Genomic DNA, 26391 nt, shown 5'->3' on the forward strand with positions numbered 1-26391 from the left:
GAAAAGTACGTGAATATAAGTTATGCGGTCGGAATTAGGATTTGTAAATTGCATTCGCAGCTAGGCACTTGCAGAACGAGGTAATTTCGGTTACTATGTATGCACATGTTTAGCGAGAGGTCCGAAGTTGCATTTAGAATGCGTGTCGTTGAAAATACGGAACGAGGATTTTTAGTGCGATCGTTACGACAATGTTTATCTTCGTGACAAACTTTTAGGTTATAAATTTACGGTGGAAGGAATTTAATTTAGTTTATTTTTAAATATTTTTATTGTTACATAAATTGGAATTTCTTGTTTGAGAAAGTAAAGTTTGAGAGAAAAGGGGTATTATTTAATAATAATTATTAAATTCTTTTCAAGAACGATATCATTACTGTATTGCTAATCACATAGGAATAAATTTTAGGCGAACACAAGTTAGAAACTTGACAAATTCAATAAATTAAGCAGATTTAATTTAACCACTATGTTTATATTTATATTTAAGTATTAATTTTTAAAATTATCAGAAAGTATTACACAAAATATCACAAAGAGATTTGATATTTAATAACACACAAATTAGTCCTCTACTTTATTCGCCATGTCCACATTCACAACGCCCTCTATCACTATATACGTCTCTCCAAATTCCAACCCCACCCTTCCATTTTAGAAACGTCTTTAAATACAGAAAAATGTTTCAGACAAAAGTTGTAGAACACCAAGAAAAACATAAGATGCCACCATCAATTTAACCTTGAATGATTTGAAGATCACGTGAACATCTTCAGTTTCTTAAATAGACCCCAATTTTTTATTGTACATTCTTGTAGCACGTCGAAACGTTTTCATAACCTATGTTTGTTTTTTGTGCAAGTCGTTCACAAGATATGAAGCTTCAAAGTTGACACGTAAGTGGCGTAAATCTGATCGTGCAACTTTCGCGCGGTACAGCTTGAATAATGCCAATGCCGACGATATGTCAACTTTGAAGCTTCATATCTTGGGAACGACTTGCACAAAAACCAAACATTGTGTTCTGAAAACGTCTCGGCTACAGAATATGCGATAAAAATGGGGGTTCTATTTAAGAAACTGATGTTCGTGACCTTGAAACGACCATTCAACCTCAAATTGTTCCCACTATCTTATGTTTCCCTTGATATCCTATAACTTTTGTCTGTAACATTCTTCCATATTTAAAGACGCTTTCGAAATATAAGGGTGGGTTGGTCTTTACAGACCTGTATATTTAAATATACTTGTAACGTACGAAGCATGTGTATTCAAATATACTTGTGAATATACTAACAAATCGCTGAATCGAATATCAAATTTCTGAACATAACCTCCACTGTTAATAATTTCCTAATATCAAACAGCAAGAATTAAAAACGAATCTGTCCACAGCAATAAAGTTATAATATAATATATGGCAATCTAGTAATTGTAGGTATAAAAATGAGTAAAATCGATATATCAATTCGCAGAAGATCAGGATTATTTTTGTTAAATTATACAGTCATTTCCCACTTAAACTTCAATTTTCCATTTGAGCTTTCTCCATTTAATTTGAGTGCTTTCGATATCATGAGCAATGTTTTTTAACGTAACATAATAAATAATTGAATGAAGTCATAAATGAATGTAAGTATATTTTATAAACACACACTGCATTTGCGCGATAGCTAATGAACTCCGTTCGTTGATGCAAAGTAATTAAATAACAAAAATTGTTGTACGTCACAGCCTAAATTGTAAAGTGTATTGTATTCAAATATTTATGTAATTTATATGAATGATGTGATATGCTGTTAATAACTTTACTCGACAGGAGCGAATGAATAAATATCGAAAATCATTCTACTTTGATGTTTTACGTAAATACTATTAAATATTTATTGGAAACTTATGTTTAATGCATAACTGTGATCAGTTTGGCAATATTATACTTTTTTTTTTTCTGCAGTTGTGAACTTTCATATTTTTTATTCATCGAATTTGTAAATTTGTAAAATTCCACACTTTTAAACTTTTAAATTCCGAGGATTCTATGTTTATAAATTCCTAAAGTTCCAGGTTTATAAATATTTTTATTTTTAATATTCCACGTTTGTACACTTCTGCATTTCTAAATTTCCAAATTTTAAAATTTCTGTATGTGTAAATTTTCAAGTATATAAATTTTTATGCTCCCAATTTGAAAGTTTACAAATTTCATACGAGAGTTCTCAAACTTCCGAATTCCAAAATTGCAAAATTTACAAACTGCAAATTTCAAACCCTTCAAATGGTCACACTTCTAAATTTGACAACACAAAATATTACTTTGAAAATATTGAAACCTCCATTGATCTCCGTCACTTCATTACCGTCATACACGTAGCAGCCACATTATCCATCACTTCTGTCTAATACATCATCGTTGCATCGAAACGATAATACAACTAACAATCCATACAATCCAATTAAAATTCCTCTCCCTAAACAGAAGATCGCAAACAATCTCATTGCCGAAAAAACACAGAGACCTATAATTCGATAACAGTGGCACGACATAGAAATTTTTCAGAACGGTCGATAAATTTGCCAACTCCGGCCTTAAAGTCAACACAATACCCTCGCAAGTAAACAATTATTTTCCAATTTTTTTCCGATCCCTGTCGATACTGGTTTTTCGCTGTTCAAACGTAATACGCGATACCAGCAACGAAGTTCGTTTCTACGTATCGACAATTAGCCAGCCGATCATTCATTTTTCATATCGTGTAATCGATCATTGTTCAATTTACTCGACGATCCCGCGGCAGCGGATCGGGGAAAAACCGGAAATGTGCATCCATCATGGATCCATTGGAAAACTGTCGACAAGAGGTGCACGCGTCAACCATAAATAGTTTTGACGCATGAGAAATGGACCAGATGCAGCATGTGTATCCTGCTGTATCATTGCTGAAGCAATACGAACGCCTGATTTAAATAAAAAATGATGCTTTCATGATGGACTAAAGACGAAAATATAGATGGCATAATATAGATGTAAGGTTTAGAATGTTAGGTCACATCTGAACCTTTAACCTTAGGCAGTAGGTTTTAGTTTGCAGTTTTCATGCTTATTTTGAAGGTGGACAAAAACTGGTTATTCTGTCTGAACGTTTGTAAACCTCTATATTGTTCCTGTACCTTTCAAATTTTTAATTCGTTAAATTCTGATGGCTTCGTCATTTTTTGTAATAAGCAGAAAGTACCCATTAACTGACGCACCAGGTGTGTCACTGCTTATTACAGAAAATTATGTATGATGCCATCAGAATTTGTAAAGTATCATATAACTATTTACATGATTAAGGTAATGTTAGGTCGTAGAATGCATATTACATCAGTTGTAGTTTCAAATCAATTATCCGTAACAGCAATAAGACCCAGGTCCATTCTGGCGAGTATTTTTTGATTTGTCAGTCACATCCGAACCCTTAACCTTAGCAGTAGTCTTTCGTTTGCAGTTTTCTATTCGTGTCGAGGTATTGCTTGGTTTTACTACTTGCTACGGTCTTTGGGTAAAGACCCACTTCGTACGTCATTCACATTTCCATCTGCACTCGAATTTTAGTTAAATAGAAAATTAGAAATTTTCACCAACGTCACAATAATTGTACTCAAGCTTTTGTGAAACGTAAAAATTTAGATAGATACTCTCGGGTCACAGCAAAATAAACTCTGGTCGAAGGGAAATTCATTTCTTAGATACAGTCCACTTGGGAAACTCATAATTGCGACATACAGTCGTCACTGTTGACTCTGCGACGCACAAAATGACTTCCTCAAACGCTAAGAGCCTGTTACGTAAATTACAAATCAAATTTTCAAGTTTAGAAGCTAATCAAGCTGCAAACTAAATCGGTCATCGTTCCTGCTTATTGCGTTTTTGTTTTATAATAAAACAGTTGAGAGTTTCAATACTGCAAATGACTTTAGGCGTTCCAAAAGATTCTGTACCATAGCAAGAAAAAATTTATGAAGTCATTGTGTTAAGGACTTTATTTGTTGATGGTGAAAGTAAAAATATTCTTAACCCTTTGCACTCCTATGTCGAGTGTAGCTCGACATAACATTTCTCTTGGATCTTATGAATGATTCAGATAAATAGATTGATTGAATTGTATATTTTCATTTAATTACTATTTATAATAAATGAAAAATGTAGTTGTCACATACTCCACACTGTTACAATACATTTTACTGAGAACCCCTTTTTTGATGTGTTTTGTAAATACAGGAGATGTTAGGTAACAGAAATTAAGGAGTGCAAAGGGTTAATAAGGTATTACGGCGAAAGCGTTAGAGCAAAAACGTGCGATATGACGCCATGCATAGAATAGTACGAGCCTAAACCCCACAGATGTCGCTGTTTAGAAAAAGGCGCGAATTACAAACGCACTTCTCATTGAATAGTTTTCTGTTACATTTAGCGACAATTTTTCTTGAATTAGTATTTGAAATTTTTAAAATTCAAGTGAAAAATTTACAGTTACATGAATTTAAATTTGAAATTTTATAACAAGCAGTTATATTTCAACTCAATTTATATTTCGAAACTTGAATATTTGTAACTGTAAAGTTGTCTAAATCTCTGATATAAAATGTAAGAAAATTATGTAAATTAAGACCCCATATATCAGCAAATATGATATAGCCAAGCAATAAAAAGTATCTTAACATATTTTTGATTTACTGTATATCTTTGACGGCTCTGTCGTTTAGTTTGTTCCTCCTTAATGTCTCTAAGCTACATACAGATATATGTTACTGATATTGCGCAAGTTTCTGTTATACATCCTCCACGGTGTTCTTTGTAGATTGCACATCGCTATGATACTTGTTCCTTGTGTGTGCTACTCTTTGATATCTTTCCTCGGCGGTATTTCTCATACCCACCGAATCACTCTGGTACATACGCATTGTATATTCACAATTGTACTTGCACCCCTTGATATCATCCCTAAGTCGTATTCTACATCCTGACGACTACGTTCGTGTAAATTCGTTCTTTTTTTATCTTTTCTGTGTGGGATTTTTCATTTAACAATATTCTTTCTTGTGTTTTCATTTAGTACTACGTTTACGAATATTCGGAGATTTAATTTTAAAAATTGTAAACATTACTCCTAAAACATTTACGTATTGTTTTTAAGTGTTATTTATTACAGCTGCTTTATGTTTACAGAAATATTTATGGCCTGGCATTTAAAACTGTACCAAATATGTTGGCATCAAGCAGTAGAAGAAAAGTAATTGTACACAAATACTATAAAATGTTCTGTAATTTGTTAATTATGATTTAATAATACATGTAAACTTTTGTAAGAATAATAATAGTAATATTCTCCTTAATAATAATTCACCGTGCTACATGTATGCCGCTTTTACAACGAAGAGTAACACGTTTTCCGGAAGTTAACCTTTTACGACCGCGCGGTGAAACAGTACTGCCTTCACAAGCCTCACGCTTTCGCTAGTTGGCGCCAATATTTAAATTTAGATTGCTATATTCTAACAAAATATCTCTCCCGGAAGCTTTTATTAACTTAACTAAAGCGAAAATATCAATTAGAGACCACGTCTTCATTAGTTTGTTTCATTTTATTAATAAATTAGCCGGTCTACCCTCTTCGCAGGGTTAAAAATAAATATCGCCAGCAAGATTCAATAAGAAAATAAAATATTCATGAAATTCGCGTGTTTTATTTTTGAAGAAGAGATAATATCAATAATCAGATTTACTTTTGTAATGATTGGAATATTAAAAAAACTGTTGTCCAAATTAGAATAGGAGCGGTGAAATTTCACCGGCAATTAATTCTTGAAGTCTGGCTCGTTGAATAACTTGTAACTATCGCAGATATCTTTGATAAACTATATTCTTTGTGCGTTTGTCGTGACAGAGAATATGTTCAACCCGTATAATATAGTGACGTGATACGATGACGTCATTTTTGCCGCCAAGATGCACGTGAAATTGTAGTTAAGGTTTTGTAGTACTTCAATTTTGATCGTCACAAAACCTGTCCCAAATCTACAGATTCAGATCTCCGAGCAAAATTTCATGAAAAAAATATTCAGTTCCTGCGTGATGCGATGTAAAATTGAACTCAGATTTATGTGATGTTATAAGATAATGATTTTATGCTCTTTTAGACTGTAACAGAATTGCAGCGATCTAAAGGGGACGTATTAACCATAATGACATCAATTAAGTTTATGGTATGATTATGCCACGAATGACGTTCTTGATCATTTTATTGTAGTCTTCACTTTTACTAGTTATTCCACGTCTTCATATCAATTTCTAATTCCCTTTACTCGTTTGTATATAGTGCACGTTTGTGTCTGAATTCTGCAGATGGCGATACTGAAGTTGTGGCAGATTTATTCTTCGATTTAACATCGACTTTCCTTTATAGATTGAAGTTAGTTTATGGTAAAACGAGAATATGTTCCAAGGTAATGTCATGATACATTTTTTAAAAGTCAAGCAGAACATTAAATAAATAAGAGATGAAACGTAATTACAGTATCTTAATAGACGTTAATTTACATTTTGACGAAAGCTTCTCACTAATTTTTGTAACTCATAAGGCACCTAAGATGGCGGAATAAAATCTAAGATGGCGAATAAATAAAATGGCGATCTTTTACTTCAAATTTTGTTGTTTTATGAAGGTGTTCGTTAGCAATAATTAATTGAAAGAAATGTTTAAAACAAAAGTAACACTGTTTCTATACGATTTTTTTACAAAAATTATTTCTCCTATTTCTTTCATTACGAATATTCAAACAAAATTCAGCTGTACCTTAAAATTATAATATAATTATAGTATGCAATCATAATATTTTTCCCTCGACATGTATAAAAATTACCAGTTCTGTTCGTCAAGTTTCAAACGCGAAATATTAAAATGGTTAAACAAATAATAGCTCGAAAGAGATCAGCCCAGATTAAAATGCAAATCAGATTACGAACAAATAGGAGTATCAGTTGAAACGGACAATTCCGTCTTCGATCTCTGATTACGATCGCAGTACAATGAATTCATTGAGTTATCGAAACATTCATATTTCAAGCTAAGCTTCAGCGTGCCTCTAATTTGCAAGACAGAACAGAATTGAAACGCTCGATAAATCTCACGCGATATTTTATTGATCTGTTAGCCGAACAACAGCAGCAGTGTGTAAATCGTTTATATCTTGATTTACTGGCTTTTGTGTCATTCAATAACACCGGCTCTTGTTGTTGGTTTCGTCTGTTCTGACATACTTGCTGCAACTGGAACAACGTAATGTACCGTGCAGTGCACGACCAAGGGAAACGAGTTGATGTTTGTAATTTCTGAAACGAGTACACTTTGCGGCTGACTTTTTTAATTCGTAAGATGATACGTGCTGATCCTTTGTGCTTCTATGAAGAATGGCTCTGCATTTCTCTTGGATCTTATACACCCTTTATTTTGGAGTTTAGGTGATGTTTAAATTTGGATGTTTAAGAGTTTGCGATTAGACGAAATTCAGAACAGTTCAAAATTCAAAATACACTTCTGAATTTTTACCTTTTTCAATTTCTTTCAGCTTTAAATTATCACGTCTATCAATTTCGAATTTTATTAAACTTTTACTTGCTAAATTTTCCAATTTGTCCATTTCTAAATGTTTCTAAATGTTCAGTTATAAATATTTCATTTCCCCATTTTTTCATTTCTAAAATTTTTCATTTTGCAATCTCAAATGTTCACATTTTCTATCTCCACTTCTATCTATCTTTTTCAATTTTCTACAGCTCCAAATATTCACATCTATCGATTTCGCAATTGCCCCAATTCTCCCATATTTTCCAATTTTTCTATTTGTTCATTTTCAAATTTCCAGGCGTGATACCGATGTCAACCCATGAGTTGGTGCGTGGAGAGAGTGACCCAGGTGTTTAGAAGAGCTATGGCTGCTATTAGTCAAAATACAAAAATTTCATCAGTTTTTTAAATTTCTCAAATTTATTAAATTCTTCACATTTTTCAAATTTCCCAACCTTTTTAGATATCTCAAATTTGATTAATTTCTTAAATTTCTTGAAACCTTCCAATTTCTTTTTCTCAAATTTCTCAAGTCTTTCAAATTTAGTAATTTCTCAAATTCCTTAAATTTCTTAAATCTTTCAAATTTCTCAAATTTCTTAAATCTCATTCATGTCTAAAACTTGTCAAATCTTAGTAAGTCCTAAAATTTCTCAAATATCTAAAATATTCAGTACATCTCACATTTGTCAAACTACCCCTATCACTCAAACTCATCAAAATCCTCAAATTTTCCAACCATTCCCAACTTTTCAAATATCTCAAATTCTTCTAAATTTTCAAATACGTAAATATCCAAACCTCCCCAATTCCGTCAAAGTTTTCCAAACTTATGCAGGCAATAGATAGTGTTCCTCATCATTAGATTCAGTTTTGCTACCAACATTCACTAACAATCCATCAACGAGTAATATCTCAAATTCCTCAAAAACCCCAAATTTTTTAAATTTCTCAAGTTTCTCAAACTTATTAAATTTCTCAAATTTCACAAGCTTGAAAAACTTTTTGAAAACTTTGGTCCTCAATGTCAACCTTCATAACCTAATACAAGCACCAGAAGCTGTGAATGTACAGTTCTTCAAATACATGGTTCATGCAATACATACCGATGTCAACCCACAAGTTGGCGCGTGAAGAGGCTAAGCCAAGTGTTAAGAAGCGATACGGCTCCAATTGTTCAGAATAGAAAAATGGACACCTCACACGTATTTTCGGCGGCATATTCGAGTGGTCGCGCAATCGGACCAAAAACAATGACAGTCAAACGTCTCGAGAGTGAGATAGTGCGAATCGATGCAGTTGTTATTTTCATTATTCGTATTTGCCGAAATGTAACGAAGTGTTCACGGTGGGAGCTTCTTCTACTTTCCGTCGACGCGCCAACTCGTGGGTTGTTTACCAGATATAGTTGCATCGGTTCGTTCTCGTTTTTATCCTGCGAGAGGTTATCATTGGTTCTACTTATGATAGGTACGATATGTATGTGTGCACTCGGCTGACAGTATACAGGTGGCGTGTGTATTTACATTTGTATCTCTCATACGTATCTGTAAAAAATGACTATTACTAGAAAGAAATGACTTCAAAAAGCAACAACAAGAACAGCACACATAGGTCATTCGATACGCTCGTATTCAAAGGTCCCAGCATCTTGAAAAGAACGGTATCCGATAATTAACAAGCTAATTTAATCTAGCGTATAGGGAGAACGGAAGACCGATGTGTGTCGTACACTCGATACAAGAGCAAAAGATTTGCCGGACGATTTTTTAATCGAATGAAACATCAATCGAAAAAGCAGTCTGATGTTTGTCCGAGGAAGTAGGATATCGGTTAATTGCTAATAAGTGCAAAGCAAATATTGCTTCAATCACGGTTCCTCGATAACGTCGTTAAACCCGGTGACTGCTGATTGCGAGAGAGCAAGCCACGTTCACAACGTATGACGAATGAATTAAATTGCCAAAAATAACAGGATAAAAAGATTACTCGGTTTGGCCGCACGGCTGCCACCGCTACACTTCCCTCTAGCGGACAGCGGTTTTCGAACTGAGGAAAAATGTTCACCGATGATCGATAATCATTTGATTGAAATTGAAATCAAATTCCTTTGTCGGACCCTGCGAGCCCGCTGCTACCCACATTTTATCTCTTTCGCGTCGATACGGCGCAACTATGTTGTAATATTCACCTTCAGTTCTATTATTTTTATTAACGACGAATTTTGGAATTTTAGCAATTTATTTAAATAATAGGAGATTTTCAAATTTGTGAGTTGTGTTTTTGAAATCTTTTATTATGACTTTTTCAAATTTTTAGGTTATACATTTTTTAAATTTATTTTATCAGATTTTTAATTTTTCCCAATTCTCAAATTATCGAATACCAAATTTTCGAAATTTTCAAGTTGTTGAATACTAAATTTCCCAAATTCTCAAATTACCGAATACCAAATTTTCCAAATTCTCAAATTAGCGAATACCAAATTTCCCAAATTCTCAAACTACAGAATACCAAATTTCCCAAATTCTCAAATTAGCAAATACCAAATTTCCCAAATTCTCAAATTACAGAATACCAAATTTTCCAAATTCTCAAATTACCGAATACCAAATTTCCCAAATTCTCAAATCATCGAATACCGAATTTCGCAAATTTTCAAATTTCCGAATACCAAAATTCCTAAATTCTCAAATTACCGATAACCAAATTTCCTAAATTCTCAAATTACCGATAACCAAATTTTCCAAATTCACAAATTACCGAATGCCAAATTTCCCAAATTCTCAAATCATCGAATACCAAATTTCCCAAATTCCCAAAATTCCGAATTAATCCAACTATCCAAATTTCCACAAATCTCAGATCAAATTCTGCAACTCCTATTTTATTCAGTAACCCTCCATTTTATTTCAGTAACTTTTCTCATGCGTTAACATGAAATTAAAATTAAATATATGTAATATCCATAATAATCCAATTGTCAAAACCTTCTCACGTATTCGGGAAACTTTATAAATTTAGGATTAAAATTTATAAAAATATTGTATAAATATTGAATTAAATTTGCGATGCAGATTAACAGATAACGTCGAGAGGAAAAGAATTTTCTTTCTGTTGCCATTAAGCTACGTTTGATCCTTTTAGATTGTAATAGGATTGCAGTGAAGAGGTCTGAAGGGATTGTATTAACCATGATGACGACGTGGATTAAGTTTATGGTGCGTTCGTGACCATTTTGCTTTAGTCGCCACTTTTACTAGTTATCCGACGACTTCATATCACCTCTTTATTTTTATTATTTTTCTTGTTTCAGGATAGGTTTATTTCTGAATTGCGCAGATGGCGGCACTTTACAAATTTATTCTTCGATATCGAGTTTCCTTTATAGGTTTACGTATGTTTATGATTAAAAGAAAATGGTGGACGACAAGCGTAATGATGCATTTTTAGGTTACATATTAATTATATTAACAGTAGATTTAGAGACGTTCGATTAGTTTTGGGTTCAAAATAAAATAGAACAAGGGATGAAATAATTTGTACAATTATTCTTCTTCTCGACAAATTTACATTTTGAAAGTTTCTTAATAATTTCTGTAACCTACGATAAAGTGTCTGAGATGTTTTTTGATATATTTCGAGGACATTATTTTCAATATGGCGATTCAAATTATGGGGATCTAGTTTAAATATTGCCCTTTTCTGAATGTGTTTAGCACAGTCACACATTTTTATAAAATATCTCACAAAATCTGTATGTAGTCACTTTCATCAAAAAATGAAATCATAAAAAACAAGTTGTTAAAATTAACAAAAAACGTCTGATTGATATAATGATAGAATTAATTTATATAATTATACAATATGGTAGTCAATAAAAGAGACATCCAACTGGATTTTTCTTAATAATTCTTTAGTATATATTCAACGTTTAAAAATTGACTTACTTAGAAATTTAGATGGACTGACAGTTATTTTATACAAAAATATTTTGCTGAAAAATGTCTATTTTTAAACTATTACATTCTTGTGTAACTAATGATTTTATATTCGATTATATTCTTATGTATCCAATGCGTGAATTACTATTACCGTTTAAAAATGTTGTATACAATGTGTCCGCTGTAATATCCAGAGTTCTCGTACACAAAAAAAATTTCAAGAAAATAGGAACAAAAATTGTACTATACTTCACTAACGACCCGATGACCCATATCAACATTTTATATCCATATTATTTTTCGAGAAACGACGTACATTTTCGTGGAGGACATTCAAAAATACGTAGCGTTCCATTTAGAAAATGGAAGGTCACCTTTGTTTCTCGAAAAATAATGCAAATATCAAAAACTGATGCATAGCCGTCAGTAAAATATAGTACCAATAACTTTTCTTACTAACTCCCTCTTTCTTTTTCAAATCACAACCCAATGACTGATACACTCCGATTTTTTACACAAAATTTATACAATTATCCATGAAACTTTACACAATTATTCATTAGATTTAAGAACGTAGTCGTCCTTCATTACTGTCTATTTTTACTTTAAAACTCTTTTACTCGAAACGTTTAACTGCTTAAAAGTCATAAAAGTAAAGATATGAAAAAGGGTTTAAAAGTTGTACTGTTTCATTACCCACTAAGTAAGAGGTTTTTGGAAAAAATATTTTAGCAAGTTCTTTCTTACTTTCACAATGCAAAGCAGGTGCGGTACTAAGGTAACCACACTTTTATCTCGTGATACGTAAACGAGCAGACAGGGCTATTGTTTCAGCCCTGTTCTTCAAGGCCAATCGTTAAACTTCTTCTGGAGTGGACTGTGAAGACAGTTTCGTTGGAGAGTACCTGTTCTTGCTAAACGAGGTTCCTTTGCTAGGGTTCGCTAAAGGGAACCAACTCTTGTTAAATAAAGTGGCCCTTTTGCATTCTGTACACTCTACAAAAAGAAATCGGTTCTTTGTAAGAGAGATTGTTTGCTTCGTGCACCGTTCTTACAGTCTAACTGCATGCACGCAATTAGAGATTTTAATTACATATTGCGAAAGTAATTATTAAGTTAATATTCCTTGCATGAGATTCATGAAAGTATAATTCTCACTCTAACACTTGTTAATTTACGAAATTAAGTAGAAACTGGGAGGAGTGGTCTAAATATGGGCTACGCATGTACAGTTAGTGTATATGTTGTTTTAGGTTAAATTCATCACCAATTTCTACTATAAGAATTCGAAGCGTGTCTGAGATAACGCTAATAAAATCGCAATTCTTGTGAAGGAAAAAGTAGAAAACAGATGCTAATTAAAAGTTGCACCTTGCAAATACCACTTGCATTATCCATCCAAGTTTTAACCGCTGACGTTTATTACACTTTGCTTAACATTAATGACTGAGCGAGCCCAAGTGACGCGAACGCCATAAAAGTTGGAGCGAAGGGGTGAAAAAAAGCTGGCATCAACTATCGGGAATAACAGAATTCAGGCAAACAAGCATGAAGGCGGAGAACAATACCAGTAATTTCTTGCTTCTCGATTAAAATCCAAATTGCTGGTACTTCAGGCCGGGAACAAAAAAACAAGGGACGTCCTAAACAATTGTATAGTTTTGTCTTTCTTCTTTGCCGGCGGCTCTCGGCCGAACCCTTTTCTATCTATTTTCACCATCTCCACGTTCTTTCTCCTCTTTTTGTTTGCTGGAAATCGCGGGATATGGATGCGGTGAGCGTTTCGGAGCCTGTACAAACGAGTCCGCACAATACCGACGAAAAGAAATAGATTTTCCACCTAACGAGACGGAAACCAACAAATAGCGATGTGAGGTCGTGCGTGCCGGTGGCCCACTGCCAACAACACATGATAAAACACAAGCAGTGCTAGCTTTTTTATTTCTTTTCGGGGTTTTTGGTTTGGTGTTTCACCACTTTTTGGTTTCGCAGTGGAAATGACGGCTGCGATGACCGAAACCCTTCCGTTTTGCTACTAGTCATTTTCGCTGCACGTTCGACCAAGGGAAAGTAATTGCGGATTTGACAAGATAAAGGGCAAATGGAGAAGTTTCGTGATTCTGAAACTTTTACAAGTTATTTTATCTTATTTTCGGGGTAATTCTACTGTGGTAGTAATGTCTTATGTGAAGTAGTCTTATGTGAACACGCTCATGACGCACTCATGACGCAATCGTGATGCACTCGTGACACATTCGTGACGCACTCGTGACGCACTCGCGATGCACGCATGACGCAGTCGTGACGCACTTGTGACTAACTCGTGACACACTCATGACGCAATCGTAATGCACTCGTGACACATTCATGACGCACTCGTGATGCACTCGCGACGCACTCGTGATGCACTCATGACGCAGTCGTGACGCACACTACAGTTCACATATGTCCAGTTTTGTATTTTCGTCGCAAATAAATTTTGAGTTCAATTGTAATTATTCTCTTCACAAAGGAACGAATACCAAACGTGTCTAAATTTGAATTTTCTTTACTCATACCATTGCAGCAATAATTATTTGGACATGACATAACTCTCTAAAAAATTGTAAGCTAAGTTATGCTTATGCTATGATACAATTTGAAACCATCAGCAAATATTTCCATGTCAAAAGAACCCCTGATAAATCGTTAATAAACGAAATAGGTCCTAAATCGCATAATAAATGTATCTTCGTGACGACCTGTTTCAAATTTTCAATCAACGTAATTAAAAATATAACAGGCTTCACCCATCAGTCATTCAGTTTAATTCAAAAACGACAGATGAACGTATCACGTTTAATCCATTTATAAACGAGAAATGAAATGCGAGGTCAGTTCATAAGCAACATGTCCCGTCAAATAACGAATAAAATAAAAAAAAAAAGTTAAATAGAGCGCGTTTAAACCTAAAATTTGAAAAGATAGCAAAAGTTATGCAACAACATGATAAATTTCTTATCAAAGTTTCATCGAAATGGACGCGTGTCGCTCGGATAACTTTCCTTGTTGTCATCGCCGTTTTCCCCGGCAATAGTATAGTTGTATCGCAGTTACGTGCCTCTGTATGTGTATATAAAGTTCCTTCGTTCACAGAGTTCCCTTTTCCACGACTATCTCTCTTATCTTTTCCGTAATTCGATACGCCAGGAAAATTGCTAGCACAGTTGCTCCGATGCTTTCGAACCAACCCCCACCGTCACATAAATATTTCCATTGTACGACCGCGATTTCTTGTTCGATTATTCAAGCAGATCAACGCCTGGTAAATCGATTTTTATGCACGGTGGGTGTGTCCTGAAAGGAAAGGATTATACCGGATCGAGCGTAAATAACGACGTACATTTACTGGAAAAAGGAGTATACCAGATCGCTTACCCCTATAAAGGATGCTCGCGAAACGAAATGTCATTCAAAATCCAATAAAAGCTGCCTCGTTTCCCTGGGATGGAAATTGAAGTGCGAACGAGACGTCAAAAAGACAGCCAAGAAAAACGGCGAAACGGACTAATTTTATTTCGTTTTAAAAAATCCCCAGCTGAAAGCGACCCGGCTGATTATGGCGGGTTAGCGAGCGCGAGTTTTCAGACTTCAGAAACAAAAAACGTTTTAAAAATTTTAGACGTAATTTCGAGTTCGTAAATTTATAGGCTTTAAACACGGTTCACGCTTTTCTCCCTTATGAAGGAAATTGAGAACCGCTGCTCCAGTTTGCGAAAGTTTCAGAACATAGCTTGGCGTATCTTAGATCCTCGCCTACGAATTTACGAGAGGAGACACTACAATCAGCCGGGAAACTCTATTGCTCCTCCGGAAAAACCGGAGACACATTTTCGATGCATAAGACCTACTCCAGCTTTCTTTTGCATTATGATAACACGCAGCCGCGATGTAGCGGAAAAGCTCCGGAAAAATTGATCGACTTGAAATTCGAAGTCGTACCTCAACCATAATGCAACCCAGATCTGGCTCCTGCGATTTCTACCTCCGAAAGACAATGGAAAGTCAAATTTGGCTCGAACGAACGAGGTTAAACATGCTCCGGTGACGTGGTCGCAATACCAAGACAAGAACCCCTATTTCCACGGCAGTCGAACTCCGCGATTGGAAAAGTATGTTACTGAAAATGGAAGTGACGGAGTTAATACGAGTCGTATGGTGAATTATAAATGACGAAAATTTTATAACCGCCCCAGTTTTTCAAACTTTATTTGTAAAAAATGGTTTCGAGTACTAAAATATGGTATGAAAGTTCCTATGGCTCTTGAGGGTTGTAAATAATGTTAAATATTGCGTTTTGTTCTTGTCTCTTAAAAAAGATTTCCGAAAGGACATTCGACGAGAACAAGGGAATGGAAGGAAAAGCTTTAGTTATACTTTCATCGTATTTTATGATCACATCGTAGGCAAAGTTTAGCATATTCTTGAAGCAGCTCGCGGAGGCAGTTCTCGAAGTGCAAACAACTTGGACAGAATTCCTTGAGTCAAGTTTGCACCTGAAAGTTCCTGGCGTACTCCAACTCGTTTGTCGGATCAGCTATGGTTGCATTTTTCGAACAACTTGTTGACACTTATGCAGCGGCGCGACGCGTGGCAATGCATACAACTTTTCTACATTTTCTGTTCGAGCCGCGGAAGTTGCAGAGATAGCGGAAAGGCCGATTCGTGCGCGGAAGCCGACAGATGGCAGAATTTCATTCGATTGTGCACCTTTGAAATAAGTTTTGATACTATTTCGGAGTTCGCGGTCCAATCCGGTTGATGGAGTATGAGAGATCGAAATTTGTGACGTATTTTAGGATTGTCCAACTTCCGGAGGTATTTGCTTAGAAAATATAGTATACAGGGTGGCTGACCACATTTTGTCATATTGATTTGCGTCATTATTATTACTCATAGCAATGCTTCAGACGAAGTTGAATGGTTCTGAGAGGGGCATATACTTGTGATATATTCTTTTTGTAGGTGGACGTGTGAAGGACATATGATGATCATTAATGTTTTCTTAGATGGAATCATATATTTTTTATTCCACCAGCTGATACTCCTTCATATTCTTTACCAAAAAGTATTAATATATTTATGTGACAAAGTCATTACTTTAAGTGAGCCACCCTGATGGACCACAACGTGACAGGTCACTGATTATTACACTCCAAGTTTCATATTTTATAATTTCACCTAGATTGTAATGTCCAACTTCAGGAGGACTCAAGGTTCACTTTCCACAAATATCAATAATGAACTATGTAATCAATGAAGTAATCAATTTTGAACTTTCGCTTTCCAGAAAAATGTCTTGGCAGACACTTGGCTGAAAGGTCCAGGAACAGTGATTCAGAGGTGGAAGAATGGAAAGCGGGCCTCTTGAAAGAGGTCAGAGAATCCACGGATGTTTCGGGATTGCAGCTATTCTTTCACCACAATAAGAGACACAAGGGTCTCGCGACGTGGATGCATCCAGAACGGTGTACTATTGATCCCGAAAGTGGTGAAAATGTAGTTTTGCCTGTGATACGCTACGAATGGTATCTCCGATATGGTGTCCGCGGTACTCCAGGAGTTATGGAAAAGGGTGGAGGGAGAATTTATGTGCCACCCATATCAATTGTTCCATATAAATTTATGAGTGACCGAGGTTCCTCCCACTGCGATGAATTTACTTCGCTTTTACTTTTTTTTGGTTTTGTACGCTTATGGGAGAGGCTTGGACGTCGTATGTTTGGACAGTTTGAATTTGCCGCCTTAATATGTTCCGTAATGGCGGATAGACTCTGTGATGGAATTATGAATATTCATTATATTGTACGATTTATTATTTAGGAAACAATTTAGTATATTGTTGAGGTATTAATAATTGTTATTTAGTATACTGTTAAGGAATTAAACAGTTTTTGTTTTTGGGCTGGGAAGATTTAAAATTATTGAGTTGTACTTTCATAAATTATACAGTATAATTATTTTATAAAACTTCTACTATTTTTAACTTTTCAATATGTACTTCATTATATATTTCATGTTGGACGTGATTAGATAATTTCAACATCAGCCTCCTCAATAGAACTACAAACAATTTGCAAACTTATAAACTCGTACAAATATCCATAATTAACGAAAAGTAAAGCTGTATATTTGCAAATAGTTTAATTACAAATACAACTGTTCATAAACACTGTTAATACTCTTATACGTAAAGTGTCGCTTTATTAAATAAGGAAGATAACTTTGAAACTACAAAGTTAACTTTGAAACCACTTGAAAATACTTGCAAATATACTCCTAGAAATTGCTACGACGGCACAAGTGAATTCTATCACGTGTTCAAATGATTCCCCGTATTTTTAAGTTTGAAATACGACGACGGGTAACTCATTTCGTCCGATTGAAAACACACCAGGAATATTGAAAGGGGATTTTCTAAACTACCACTGTATCCACGATATATTATCGATCTCAAAAGTGGCGAAAACGTAGTTTCATCTGTGGTATCCGTGATATGCGGTTCGCGGTATACACCGACGACAGGAAGGAGCAAAAGGAATTTATACGTTACCCAGATGTATTGTTCCTTATGGATTTATGTACTGTGATTCTTCATCGTACTTGCTTGGCTAGAAACTTCCGGGAAAATTTCGACTTCGAAGACGACAGAGTGGTATGCTTCATGAGGCAGACGTATATTTTTCTCTCCCTGAAGTCTCATATTTTCTAGTAAAAACCGACGCACGGCAATCCCAACATTTTTCTATTAACACTTCTTTTCGTAACTGTTTTTCTTATGGAATTTGAAACGCAGATGGGACAATGTGTGGTATTCTGCATTGTGGGTTTGTTTTCAATATGTCAAGTGCAACTGAGAGGTTTGAAATGTGTAATTTTTGAGGAACGGTTTTATGTTTGTATATTGTAAGTTATTGTTATAGCACTTATATATGTTTATTAGGTTTGGTTAGGTGTATTATATGTTACTTGTACGTGTGTGTTTATATGTCACTTATATGTACATCATTGTATGGCACTGATATATGTTGCTATGTCACTTATATCTTGTATGTCATTTATATGTGATTGACCCTTAAATATTGTACATCATTTATAATATGTTTGTATGTCGCTATATGCATATGTATATGTGTAACTCACTTATGTATTGTACATCACTTGTATATGTTTATATGTCACTATATGTATATGTATATTTGTAAGTCACTTATATATTGTATATCATTTATAGTATGTTTGTATGTTGTTATATGCATATGTATATGTGTAACTCACTTATGTATTGTACATCACTTGTATATGTTTATATGTCACTATATGTATATGTATATTTGTAAGTCACTTATATATTGTATATCATTTATAATATGTTTGTATGTTGCTATATGCATACGTATATATGTAATTCACTTATATATTGTACATCACTTCCATATGTTTATATGTCACTATATGTACATATATGTATATGTATATGTATTTGTAAGTCACTTATATATGTTTGCATGTTACTATGTGTATATGTACACTTGTAAGTCACTTATATATTGTACATCACTTATATATGTCTGCATCCCACTATATGTATACGTATATTTGTAAATCACTTATATTGTATACATCACATATACATATCCACATGTCAATTACTATAATTAATCAGGAGAACCATTTCAAACTTCACATTATAATAATTAAAAAAAAGATGCCTAATAAAGAAAATATGAGACATTTATTAACAATCAGAATATTTGAAAGTACGTTTGAAAAGTTGATTTACCTAACCCTCGATAGACATAAATCGTTTACAAGCATGGAAAAACACATTTATTTCAAAGTCGTGTAACGAAGCGATAAAGGAAAATTATAGCCAACAAATTGCAATAAAAACCGTACTACAGAACGGAATATTTTTGATTTCATTAAAACCGAACTGAATTTCGCGATATAAAATATTCGTTAAACGATTAATATTAATGAAGAGTTGTTTTTTACATAAACAGCACGTGAAATGCAAGAACATGTGTTTTATACAATTTTGCAACGCAATTAATAACGTTGAGTGATTAATAATAATAAATTCTCTTTGAAGCGCTAGTTGCACTATCCCCAATTAACTGCGAGATTAGTATTAATCAAACAATGAATCTTATAAGGCAAGAAGTCTATTAGCCGAACTCTTCTATCAGAACTTTCGTCGAGTTTGCCCGCCACAAAAAAAGGGAAATAAAAGATATATTCGTTCTTTGGAATTACCTTCTTTACCAGTCTCCACCAAATATTCCTTCAGCACTCCTAAATCCCAAGGAAACCCACTTTCTGCAGCGTTATATCGACATCGAAAACTAGGTCAGAGAATCCGCGAATGTTTTATGAATCGTAGCTATTTTTCAATTGCGATATAAAATACGTACCGTCAAGCGACGCCATTCAACGTGACGTACTTTCCGTGTCGAAAGTCCACTGACCAACATGATCGTTTCTTTTAAGGGACACTACACTTGTTGTTTGTCAAGAAATTTCTGTTCCGGTAGAAAATGGGAAAGTCGTTTTCGTTGTAGGGCGCGCAAGTTTATAAGCAACTTTTATGTTTGTTTTATTGGTTGATAGTGGTAAGATAAAGGTTAGGTTGATATTAAATTTGTAGTACATATATTGTATTTAATTTTTGCGTTAAATAATTCAATTTGGGAATTTGGATGTTTAGTATGGGAAAATTCGTCGATTAGATGTGAAAGATCTGTAAAGTTATTGTAAATTTTTAGGTTTAATATTGATAAAGTATTGAACTCTTAGATAGGTAAATTTGTCAATTTTAATACTTTTGCAAAATTAACAAACTCCCAAGTTTCAAAATTGTAACACTTTCATTCTTCAAATTTCAAAATATCAAAATGAGCAAATTCTCAAATTTCAAAATTGTACAATTTTCATTTCTTAAATTTCAAAATTGCAATGTTTTCATTTTTTAAATTCCATAATTATAAAATTACCAAATTCTCAAATTTCAAAATTGCAAAATTAACAAATACTCCAGTTGCAAAATTACAAAATTTTCATTTCTTAAGTTTCAAAATTGCAAGTTTTCACTTTTTAAATTCCAAAATTATGAAATTAGCAAATTCTCAAATTTAAAAATTGCAAAATTAACAAATACTCTAGTTTCAAAATTGTAAAATTTTAATTCCCAAAATTCTAAAATTGCAAAATTAGAAAATTCTCAAGTTTCAAAATTGTAAAATTGTCAATTTGAAAAATTCTACTATTATTATTTATTTTATTGGCCTGTTATTTGTAATGAAAAAGTGAATAAGAGTTTTTGGTTGTTAAATATTAAATAATAAATGTTAGGAACCCATAGAACTTATTAAAAATAAATCCAGTATTACTATTTATTTTATTAGCTCGTTATTTATAGTAAACAAGTGATCAATGTTATTGTGTAATTTTGTAAACTATAATGAACGCTTGAAACTTGATGAATTTATTTAAAAGTAGTCCCATTATTATTATTTAATTTATTCACTCATTATTTGTAATATCAAATAAATACAAGTTTGTGTTATTTTTTAAACAGTAATTAATATTTCAAACTTGCAGAATTTATGGAAAAATAAATCCATCATTATTATTTGTGTTATTAGCTTGATACTTAGAATGAATAATTGATAAAAATTATTGTACAATTTTTTAAACAATAATTAAAGCTTGAAACTTGATGAATTTATTGAAAAATAATTCCACTATTATTTAATTTATTAACTTATAGTTTCGATTTTCAAACAATAATAAATGCTTCAAACTTGCAGAATTTATGGAAAAATAAATCCATCATTATTATTCACTTTCTTAGCAATTCATAGTAGAAAGCAAATGAAATTTTTCTGAAGCTGCTTTTTATTTATAATAAATTTATAAGGAAACTAAGTTAGTGTAAAAATAAATGAAAAATAACAGTAAATAGTGAAAATGTATAAATTAATAATAAAAACACTTCTTAATCTTAACCTTAAAAATAAGAAAAACTTCTACTATTTACAATAAGTCTTAATAAACAATAAATAAATATAAATTTATTTATATTGAAAATGTAAGCTAACCATATGTTAGCTTATGTAATAAATATAAATTTTGAACAATGAATGAACTGTATCCTCATCTCTGCATCAACAAAAAGGTAAAATACATTTCTGACGACGCCATATTCAACGAAACGATTAAATAATACTATACAAAGAGATTCGAAGCGTTACGTAATTTTGTACATAGCAGAATATGTAACAGATACACGAGGGAATGAGCTAACCGTGTTTTTGCCTTAATTAGAAGGTACCATTGCCTTTTTCACCTAGGTTAAACTAGAATTACGTGTTTGGAATACGAGTTGTTTCCTGAATAACTTCTAGCCACTTGACCCGAGAAAATTGCAGGGAATTTGGAACTTATGTAATGACACTTCCGTTTCTACGACTGTTGACAATGTGTTTCATAAAGTTCTATGGCTGTTACCAAACTTGTTTTGCCGTCAATAGTTACTTGCCATTAATTGCAAGTCTCCGCGGAATGTGAGATATTATCGTGGTTACGTGAAAAAGGGATATTTAGTACTGATCATTCATGTTATTCTGTTTTATGTATATTATTATAAATTTTGTTGTAATTTCTTGGCGATTTTGGGAATTTCTTAGTTTAGTTGGAAAGAGTTTAGAAAGTTAGGTGTTTAAGTGTTTAGATTTTTAGGTATTTAGATATTTAGACATTTAGACATTTAGACATTTAGACATTTAGATATTTAGGTGTTTATAAATTTAGATATTTAGGTGTTTAGAAATTTAGATATTTAGATATTTATATTTTTAGGTATTTAGATATTTAGATATTTAGGTGTTTAGAAATTTAGGTGTTTAGATATTTAGATATTTAGGTATTTATATATTTAGATTTTTAGGTATTTAGGTATTTAGGTGTTTATAAATTTAGATATTTAGGTGTTTAGAAATTTAGGTATTTAGATATTTAGGTATTTCGATATTTATATATTTAGATTTTTAGGTATTTAGGTATTTAGGTTTTTAGATATTTAGATATTTAGATAATTCAATATTTAATTAGATATTAAGATAATTAGATATTAAGGTTTTTAGATATTTAGGAACATAGAAATATTTATTTTATATTACAAAGAATGAGTCAATAAACTAAACAATAATAATGGAACTACTTTTCAATAAATTCATCAAGTTTCAAGCTTTCATTATAGTTTCAAAAATTATACAGTAACATTTATCACTTGTTTACTATAAATAACAAGTTAATAAAATAAATAATAGTAACGAAGTTATTTCGTGAATAATCAATATACCAACAATACATTTCAAGAAAAAAAAGTTAGAAGCAAAGCAGTAGGATCTAACCTCGATAAGAATAAATTCCCTAATTTAGATAAAAAAGAAATAGTGTCCCGAAAAGGTCTGTTTTTCCTGCCTTTCCTTTTATCCTTATCAAACGATAAAAGACGTTTCTACCCACCGAAATTAGAAGTAGAAAAAGGATTTTTATTATCAGTAGTTGCGGCCGTAAATGGAGCGATATTTTCGCACGGAACTCTGATATCCGCGTTAAAGAAATAATGGGAAATCGCGATCAAACGTAATTAGCGTAAAAATCGAAAATTCGTGAATGTTCAACGTTCGCATAAAGATTCGTATCGCGTACGGGACACGGCGAAATTAAATGAATAATCTTAAAACGTGCCTTGGAAACCATTTAACCAATTCCACGGCCATTGCTCTTTTGAATGATCATGTAATTCCTCTTCTGCAGCGAAAAGTGATTTAACTGCACGACCGTTATCCTGCTTGTCTGCAGATATAAATTTGCCGGACACATTCCCGACAACCATCGAAGGGATTGCTTCCTGTTTCCTACGCTCTTCGGGGTTATGTAGAACGAAGACATCGATTGAAAATGAAAATGGCGGCTGGTTCTTCTCTAACCTCGCTACACTCCTGTTACATACTAATTAACTCCCTTTCAAAAATCATATTTCACTCATTAATTTCGATCGTATTCGTATGTTATACAGAACCAAACCACTCTTTTATGGTATAAAATACTATCAATTTTATTTCAACTTGTATTTTAATGAGTCTCGTTCGTACTCACAGCTCAAATGTGAAAACTTACTTTAATTTTTAATATTCAAGTTGAAATTTAGGACCAACTATAATTTACAAAATCAAGGATCACTAAACATTTCAATTTTCTTTCTTTGTTTTAATATAGCTATGAAGAGTAATTTTTGACTGACAAATAAATAGCAAGGTTAAATAAAGAATTAAAACATAACCTCAAAGTTGTGACCTAAAACTACGTTTTAAACTTTGTAGTCTTCTTCAAAAAATAATTCTAAAAATACTTGTTAAAGCGTTCTAAAAGAGTATTCTAATGAAAAGAATATTAGAAAGTACTATAATTAATTAGAAAGGTAATACAAAGAGTATATAAGAAGATTAAAAAGATTTTTTAGGTATGGTCACATGTATTTAATGTAATACCACTTACTCCAATTTTGTAATTTTAGAACGTCAAATATTAATTTTTGCATAGAAAGGTATTTCGTTAAAAAATTTGTATGACTTTAGTTCAAACAGTACTGTGTAGGTCTGAGACACAGTTGACCCAGATCCTATCCGAGAGTTAAAAATGAAAAAGGGTCATAAAATGTAGGTCCAAAAACGATTTTCTTTTCAAGATATACTTTTTATATGAATATTTGAATTTTTACATTTTGCTGCTGTCATGTTATAAATGTAACATGTAGGAATATTATTCTATAATACATTGGTTTATATTAATTGTACTGACTGAAATAATTTACATATTGAATCACTTGCATTAGTAATGTCTATAAAAGGCAGATATTGTAATTGTATGTTATAATAACGTGTGTAGGTACGTGAGATATTGTATTATGTTATTATAGGAATGAATATGTGAAATAAACATTCATAGTCGTTAAATTACATGGGAGCTTTTATTATTTATTTTTATTATAATGAACTGTTTCACATATATATTATTACTACTACACATTTATGTTTTACGTATTTATTTTTACTGTACAAGCAAATTTTATATATTTATTATTACTTCACATGTGAGTTTCACATGTTTACTATTACTGCACACGTCAGTTTTACATATTTATTATTACTGTACAAGCTCATTTTACATATTTATTATTACTGTACCTGCAGGTTTTAAATATTTGTCATTACTGTACATATAAATTTTACATATTTATTATTACTTCACATGTGAGTTTCACATGCTTATTATTACTGCACACGTCAGTTTTACATATTTATTATTACTGTACAAGCTAATTTTACATGTTTATTATTACTGTACCTGCAGATTTTAAATATTTGTCATTACTGTACATATAAATTTTATATATTTATTATTACTTCACATATCAGTTTCACATGCTTATTATTACTGTACATATCAGTTTTACATATTTATTGTTACTCCACATATTTACATATTTACATATTTAAAAGTTTGACATATTTATTGTTACTGTACATATAGGTTTTACATGTTTATTTTTACTGTATGTGTATTTTATTTTACTTTTATTATATGTACATATATGTCATGTATATGCATATGTCAGTTTCGCATGCTCATTACTATACATGTCAGTTTTACATATTTATTATTACTCCACATATTTACATATTTAAAAATTTTACATATTTATATATTTGAAAGTTCGACATGTTTATTGTTACTATATGTATGCATATGTCATGTATGTGTATATGTGAATTTCACACACTTGCTATTACTGTACTTATTAGTGTTACATATTAATGATTACTGTTTATGTTAGTTTTATATATTTATTATTAACATTCAAGTTAGTTTTACATATTTAATATTCATGTACATGTCAGTTTCACATATGTATGTACATATCAATTTCACATATTTACTATTCGTATTTTATTATGTTTATTATTATTACTTATTTGCTATTGCCTCTTTGACAAAATCCTTATAATATTCGTGATGATATAATTATATCTACCCTTCGTGTAACTATGAAAATATTAATACAAGATCTTTCAGAAGCAGAGATGCTCACGGTTTACAGATTCCTTTCAAGCTCCGCTTAATAAATTGATGTTTCACAGAAAATGTTTCTGAGCGTAAACGTGAAACTTTTACTGAGAATACGTGCACAGTTACTTACGTAGAATCCTTTTAACCAACGGAACAGTTTCTGATACCTATCAAAAACAGCATGGCTACATTTTTATAAACACGATTCAATCTGACTATAAAATTATGTTCTACCTTTACTGTAAATAAACTGAGAGAAATCGTGGTGTATAAAAAGGAAAACAGATTCCACGAAATATCTTGTTAATGCAATATACAGGGCGTAATATTTCATTAATGCAGTACAAACGAGCATAAAATACCTCATTATTATATAAATGCATGAAATATCTTATTAATGTGTAAATGAATAGAATATTTCATTAATACATAAATGAATAAAATATTTCATTAATACATAAATGAATAAAATATCTCTTTAATACATAAATGAATAAAACATCTTATTAACATATAAATGCATTAAATATTTTATTAATATATAAATTGATAAAATATTGTATTAATGTTATTTGATTATTACAAATTTAGGTTGTAATATTTTTGTATTAATTCATATGAGAATTCAGATTTCTAAAGTAAACCGTAAGAACTATTTTACT

The 26391-nt window shown here is 32.2% G+C and overlaps 2 protein-coding genes across 17 annotated transcripts in view; one reads left to right on the top strand and one right to left on the bottom strand.

Annotated features, from left to right (window-relative positions):
- LOC143265949 (uncharacterized) overlaps positions 1-18778 on the top strand; it is a 199091-nt gene extending 180313 nt beyond the window's left edge. For both annotated transcript variants that reach the window (XR_013040724.1, XM_076540724.1), the window contains one exon: positions 16881-18778. Coding sequence is in view for 1 of the 2 variants with exons in the window: in XM_076540724.1 (XP_076396839.1) it covers positions 16881-17413 (533 nt within the window). In the remaining variant the exon portion in view is untranslated. The remainder of the gene's footprint in view (positions 1-16880) is intronic.
- LOC100876585 (opioid-binding protein/cell adhesion molecule homolog) overlaps positions 1-26391 on the bottom strand; it is a 657546-nt gene that overhangs the window by 365834 nt on the left and 265321 nt on the right. The window lies entirely within an intron of this gene.

This window comes from Megachile rotundata, chromosome 15 (genome assembly GCF_050947335.1).
Source record: "Megachile rotundata isolate GNS110a chromosome 15, iyMegRotu1, whole genome shotgun sequence".
NCBI classification, from domain to species: Eukaryota; Metazoa; Arthropoda; class Insecta; order Hymenoptera; family Megachilidae; genus Megachile; species Megachile rotundata.